Raw genomic sequence first — 6,313 nt, 5'->3', positions numbered from 1 at the left:
ACTATTTTGGTACTGACATTCTGATTAAGCTTCTCTCTGTATGGTGATTGTTTGTCTGTACACAGGAGACACACTGACAGAGGAAACCGAGATACAGCTGCCTGAGAATATGATTGAAGGATCTGCCCGCACTTTTGTATCAGTCCTGGGTAAACCTGATCATTTTTAATTAAATGAGTTTAGATTAATCCAGAAAGAAATATAAGAAGTTTATTTTTTCAATCAATAGTGAATTAATATAAAAGACAAATACAATTGGACTGGCATTGTTTTTGCCTAGTTTTGAAACACGCTATTAAATGAGACTCCAACAGTTTTGTAGTGTAGAAAATAGTTTAGAAACTACATTCCAATAACAAAGTGCAAAATATTATAATTTAGTATATAGAGTTTTTTATAACCTGCTGTATTTTTCTAAATATTTAGCTTCTTTACTAGCTTCTTAATCTATTTGCAGTTCAAGTGTTCGAACGTTGTATGTTCTGTCTCAGTGACTGAGTGCCTCTGATCAGGTGACATCCTCGGCCGGGCTCTGAAGAACTTGGATGGACTGCTCCGGATGCCATATGGATGTGGAGAGCAGAACATGGCTCTTCTAGCCCCCAACATCTACATCCTCCAGTACCTGAAAGGCACACAGCAGCTCACCCCAGCCATCATGGAAAAAGCTGCGAACTTCCTGACCAGTGGCGAGTGTGTTTGTTTCATAGTGAGACTAAAATCAAAGGTTTATGAATAGAATATCTATTTAAGAGTCATTTTCCTGTTGTTACAGGTTACCAAAGACAGCTGAACTACAAAAGTGATGAAGGCGCATACACCACATTTGGAAGAGGACCAGGAAACACTTGGTGAAAATAATAATTACCTTAATATTCCATTTGCCTCAGAAACAAAACTGAGCCTGTTGGTGAAATTTACTCCTTAAATCTCCCATCCTATTATCATTTTATTTCTGGACATGGAGAAAATCAACTCACATTATAATGGCATAACTGTGACACATTTTGATATAATTTCGAAACATGAGGAAATTTTCTTTTGGGTGCTTTTTTATGTCAGGCTGACTGCTTTTGTGATGAGAAGTTTTGCCAAAGCTCAGTCTTTTGTCTACATTGATCCAAAAATCATTCAAGAATCTAAGACATGGCTGGAAAATAAACAACAAACAAATGGCTGTTTTAAAAAGTCAGGCAAACTCTTCAACAACAGAATGAAGGTAAGTCTATACTTTAGCTGGACACTGATACTAATTCTGTGTGGAGAGAAATTCTGGCAGCACACAGAAATAACTTGGTTTCACTCACCAGGGTGGTGTGTCTGATGAAGTGACTCTCAGTGCATACATCACTGCTGCTTTCTTGGAAATGAATATATCCCAACATGTGAGTAGTTGTTTCAAACGACTGCTATACCCTGTATAAAATGCGTTGAGTAGATGTAGTGAAATAAATCAGTGGTCTTGTGATACAGCATAGATCCTCTTTATTCCACGAGCGTGGAACCATCGGTATCCTTGCATCTGTACATTAGCAGCCATTTCCTTTTATACAAATCTAACCACATGCAGCTTTCTGCACCACTTTCTGCTTTTCAGTGTACTTGTACTTACTGCCACGCTGTTTTTATTGCTACAATGACATCAGTTCCTTCCTTGTTACTAAAACTGAGTCTGAAGTACGATTTCACTAATTCAGAGAATAAAGCAACCGTGGCAGTTTGTCCTGAAACAACTGTGATATCCACATTTCTGCTTTTGTCTCAAAATACATTTTCAAATTTAACCTTGAAATTTAAAGTTTATTTTCAAAATGATCAGTATTTCTTTCTCTTAATGTGACCTCACAGCCAAACATTTCCATCGTTGTAAGACGTGTAAGTGTTGTTTTCTTTCTGTCAGGCTGACTGCGTTTGTGGTAAGAAGTTTTGCCAAAGCTCAGTCTTTCATCTTTATTGATCCCAGAAAGATCGAAGAGTCTAAGACCTGGCTGCAACATAAACAACAAGAAAATGGCTGTTTTCAAAAGTCTGGGAAACTCTTCAACAACGGAATGAAGGTAACCTGCAGTTCTTCGCTGTTAGACTGTGGAAACAGCCTCCAGTCTGGATTTAACAAATTTTATTAATAATGTCATGCATACATGGAAAACACTGTACTACATACTGTAATAGCTCACACCAGTATATTCTATTATTTTATTTAAGAAATAATTTCCATACATCTTGTTCCATTCACACCAGCACTGCTTTCTATCTAGCATTCACACATATTTATACTAAATACAAAGTATGCACTAGAGACCAACTTGGGATTAGTATATTGCCCACAAATATTTGGCATGCAGGCTGGAGCAGCTGGGAATCAAACCACCAACCTTCTGATTAGTAGATGACTACACAAACTGTTTATAAGGTTGGAAACCCGAGGTGAAGAAACATCCATCTCACTGGAAATACAATGTCCAGATGAACAAAATCAACTTCCTGTTCATCTCTTTAGCTGGATGTTTGAACATGCATGAAGACATTGATGATACTAAAACCACATGCAGCTGAAAATCATTTTCATGACTTCATATCCCTGAATGTTGGTGCACTGATGATAAAGTGTCTATGATGTCTTCTGTTGACAGGGTGGTGTATCTGATGAAGTGACTCTCAGTGCGTACGTTACTGCTGCCTTCTTGGAAATGAATACATCCCAACATGTGAGTAGAGTCAAAGAATATCAAGGTATTCAACAAAAAAAGGAGTAGAGTTTGAGCTGCTGAGCCATGGAGTTAGGTTTAACCAGCAGTCTAGCACCCTGCTGGTATGTGCTGGATTGTCTCTGGGGCATCTTTACACAGCCTGCACCTGGGGTCTTGCCTGGTGTGATAGACCCCAGCCTCTATGGATCTTGTACTCAGAGCTTGTTCTTGTGCTGCCATGATTAGTGCCTCTGTGCTGTCTTTCAGTCCAGCTTTTTCCAGCCACTGGTAGGATTTCTGGGTATCATCTACTTCCTCTATCTGCCGGTGGTAACATACTGTGCAGGGGCCTGTCCTTCCATGATGCTTCCTCGCCTTCCTCCTCTTTCTTGAGTTTCTGCTGCCTGAGGTATTCACTGAGCACGCGGTCAGTTGGGGCCATCTTCCTCGTACTCGTGGATATTCGTTGTTTCATCTTGGAATGTGGTGCTGACACTCACCAGTCCCTGGCCTCCTTCCCTCCATTTAGCATGCTGGACTTGGGGTGAAACCCTCCATGCATGGTTAGGAACTTTCTTGTCTTGATGTCAGTGGCTTCTATCTCCTCCTTTTGCCAGCTTATTATCCCAGCAGGGTACCTGATGACGGGCAGGGCGTAAGTTTTGATAGGCCGGATCCTGTTCTAACATTCAGCTGACTCCTCAGGATTTGCCTGACCCTCTGCAGGTACTTGGTGGTAGCAGCTTTCCCAGCAGCCTCTTTGTGGTTCTCATTTGCCTGTTGGATCTCCAAGTACTTGTAGCTGTCCTCTATGTCTGCAATGTTGCCTTAGTTCGATTCCCTCAGTTCCGCCTACGTTTCCTCTCTTTGTTGTCATCCGACTACATTTCTCCAGTCTGAACGATATTCCAATGTCGTTGCTGTATATCCTGGTGGTGTGGATCAGTGAATCGATGTCTCGTTCACTCTTGGCATACAGCTTGATGTCATCCACGTACAGCAGATGGCTGACAACTGCTCTATTCCGTAGTCAGTATCCGTAGGGACAGAGCATCTCCTTGATAGATGGTGATTGTGCTATGGGCTTGAAGGTGGCCTCTAGTGTTGTATGCCATTTCCCATTGAGTTCTTGATGAAGGCTCTTAAAGTCCTGTTGATCTTGTACAGGTCTAGGCATTCCAGGATTCAGCTGTGGGGCATTAAGTCATAGACCCTCTTGTAATCAATCCAGGCAGTCTCGGCTGATTGTTACAAGTAGCTGGTGTTTTGCACCTCTGGTATTCTTGCCAATGAGTGGGGTACAGGAACATGTGTCTGTTCATCTTAGCCACTATGATGCCTGACAGGAGCTTCCATGTGGTACTGAGGCAGGTTATTGGTCAGTAGTTGGATGGGACCGATGGGACCGATCCCTTCAGGACTGTCCGCCCTACAGTTAGCCATTCTGGGTGTCTGTCGTCAACTAACAGCTGGTTCATTTGTGCTGCCAGATGCTCATGGAGTGCAGTCAGCTTCTTCCACCAGTAGACGTGAGCCATACTAGTGTATGGCAAGGTGCTGGCCAAGGCTGTTAGTCGTTGCTTGGCAGTTTCCATGGACAGCTTGCTAAACTTCTTCTTGGGCACCGTCTTTGTCACACCTTTCTGCAGCTCCAATAGTTGGCTAACCTCCCTCCTTGATCTTAGCCTCTAGTCTCCTTCTCCTTGTGGCTGTTCAACCTGTAGCCAAGCATCTCTCTGATCACTGCTGCTGTACTGTAGATCAGCTTGTTAGTCTCGATAATCGTGGCTGTATGTATCGCATTTACATCATCTAGCAGATCTTCACATCTTGGTAACCAGCTACGGGGATTCCAGTTTTCAAGTTTTGCCATGATCCTATCTTTCAGGTCACTTCCTCTCGCACTATAGCACTTGGGGCTTGGTACAAATCTCGGGTGGAGGTGATGACATCTCCCCCCCTGACCTGTCGTCCTGGCTCCCCCTTGCCGTAGCATTTGTGTTGCACCTCGTCAATCTCTAGCTGTGAGAGCAATACCCTTCTTTCGAATGTTGGAACACTGTGCTATTAGTGTTTTCGCCGTCAATGTGGATGCTGGGTATCGAAGATTCCATAGGTCCCTCATCCTATTCATGTACCCCTTCTGCCAGGGTTACTTGTATAGCAGCAGTTCCAACAACGCCCTATTTTCATCTCTTGCCCACCAATGCCTTCTTGTTCCAGTAGTTGATCCGGGCGACGTCCGAGCTGGTATGCATATATAAATACATACACAAAAGTGTATAAACCAACAATATAATATACAATCTAATATATATATTACATATACCCCAAAAAGTTGATTCTGTTCATCTGGATGTTTTCAGTGGGAGAAACGTTTCGTCACTCATCCAAGTGACTTCTTCAGTCTCAGCTGACTGCAGGTTTCAATCTTATAAACAGTACATTTGCATAATGACTGAAACCAGCCCACTGAAGGAACAATGGGCTGGGAGGTCAGTTCCTTAATCTTAATTATGCAAATTCTCATGACCATTGATCAACAACCACTGACCAAAACCCACTGATCAAAGACCACTGATCAATGGCCATGAGTACCATTCACAGAGAGTTGGGGAATGGCTGCAATCACATCATTGTAAGATGGCGAAAGATGTACCCTTAGGCCCCCTCCTCGATTCAGAGATGGTCTTTCCCTTTTCACGTAAATGGCCTCCTTGACTCCGCGCTCAAACCAGCGTTCCTCCCTGTCCAGGATGTGTACATCCTCATCATTGAAAGAGTGTCCACTGGCCTGTAGGTGTAATAGACTGCAGAGTCCTGGCCTGACGAGGTGGCTTTTCTGTGTTGTGTCATCCGCTTTGCCAGAGGTTGTTTGGTTTCCTTGATATATAAACCCTGGCAATCCTCCTGGCACTTAACAGCGTGCACTATGTTACTCTGTTTGTGTCGGGGTGGAGCAGTTTTAGGCGCAGCGTGTTTTGGGGTTTAAAAGCCACAGAGACACAGTGTTTAGAAAAAAATGTGCCTCAGCTGTTCTGATACTCCTGACACATACGGGATCACTACAGGTTTTCACATAGGCAGCAGCTGTCCTTCTCTCCTGGATCGGCTGGAGCTTAGGTTTACGGTACACATCAGCTTTTAAATGTCCTCCATTCCTGATGGAAATCTCACAGTCTAAGAAGACTAACCTGACACTTTTCATATCCTCCCTGGTGAATTTGATGTGTCGTTCCACCGAGTTAATGTGAGCTGTGAATTGTGGAACGTCCTGAGAATTGATTTTCACCCAGGTGTCATCCACATACCTGAACTCTCACCAGCAAGGACTGGTATCACCACCCAACCTGTACAGTGTTTTTTCAATATGTTCTTTATATTGTAAATACTACTAGCAGATTGCTCCAGTCTTTGCTTGATCTGTACTTTCCTCTAATTGCTGTGTTTTCTATTATCACGCTGATGTTTTGAGTGACTGAATCAGGAACTCTGCCTCCTATTCTTCTCACACTGGGTTTAATGAAAGAAGGTTTCTGTTTGTCCATTAAAGTTCTTTGTTGTGATCTTTTAAAGGATCCTGTGATGAACAAGAGCCTGGCTTGTCTCAAGGAGTCTCTCAG

The 6,313-nt window shown here is 42.9% G+C and overlaps 1 protein-coding gene across 1 annotated transcript in view; it reads left to right on the top strand.

Annotated features, from left to right (window-relative positions):
- The first annotated feature begins 29 nt into the window (after positions 1–29).
- Positions 30–6,313, top strand: part of LOC121813113 (alpha-2-macroglobulin-like protein 1) — an 8,911-nt gene continuing 2,627 nt past the window's right edge. Inside the window, exons 1-6 of the mRNA XM_042216633.1 lie at positions 30–149; positions 513–689; positions 776–851; positions 1,901–2,057; positions 2,634–2,708; positions 6,267–6,308. Of these exons, the coding sequence (XP_042072567.1) occupies positions 41–149; positions 513–689; positions 776–851; positions 1,901–2,057; positions 2,634–2,708; positions 6,267–6,308 (636 nt within the window). The 5' untranslated portion in view covers positions 30–40. The remainder of the gene's footprint in view (positions 150–512; positions 690–775; positions 852–1,900; positions 2,058–2,633; positions 2,709–6,266; positions 6,309–6,313) is intronic.

The sequence above is a fragment of the Haplochromis burtoni genome, unplaced genomic scaffold (assembly GCF_018398535.1).
Source record: "Haplochromis burtoni strain Fernald_Lab_line unplaced genomic scaffold, NCSU_Asbu1 Contig_1148, whole genome shotgun sequence".
NCBI lineage: Eukaryota > Metazoa > Chordata > Actinopteri > Cichliformes > Cichlidae > Haplochromis > Haplochromis burtoni.
This window is presented reverse-complemented; position numbering and strand designations above follow the sequence as displayed.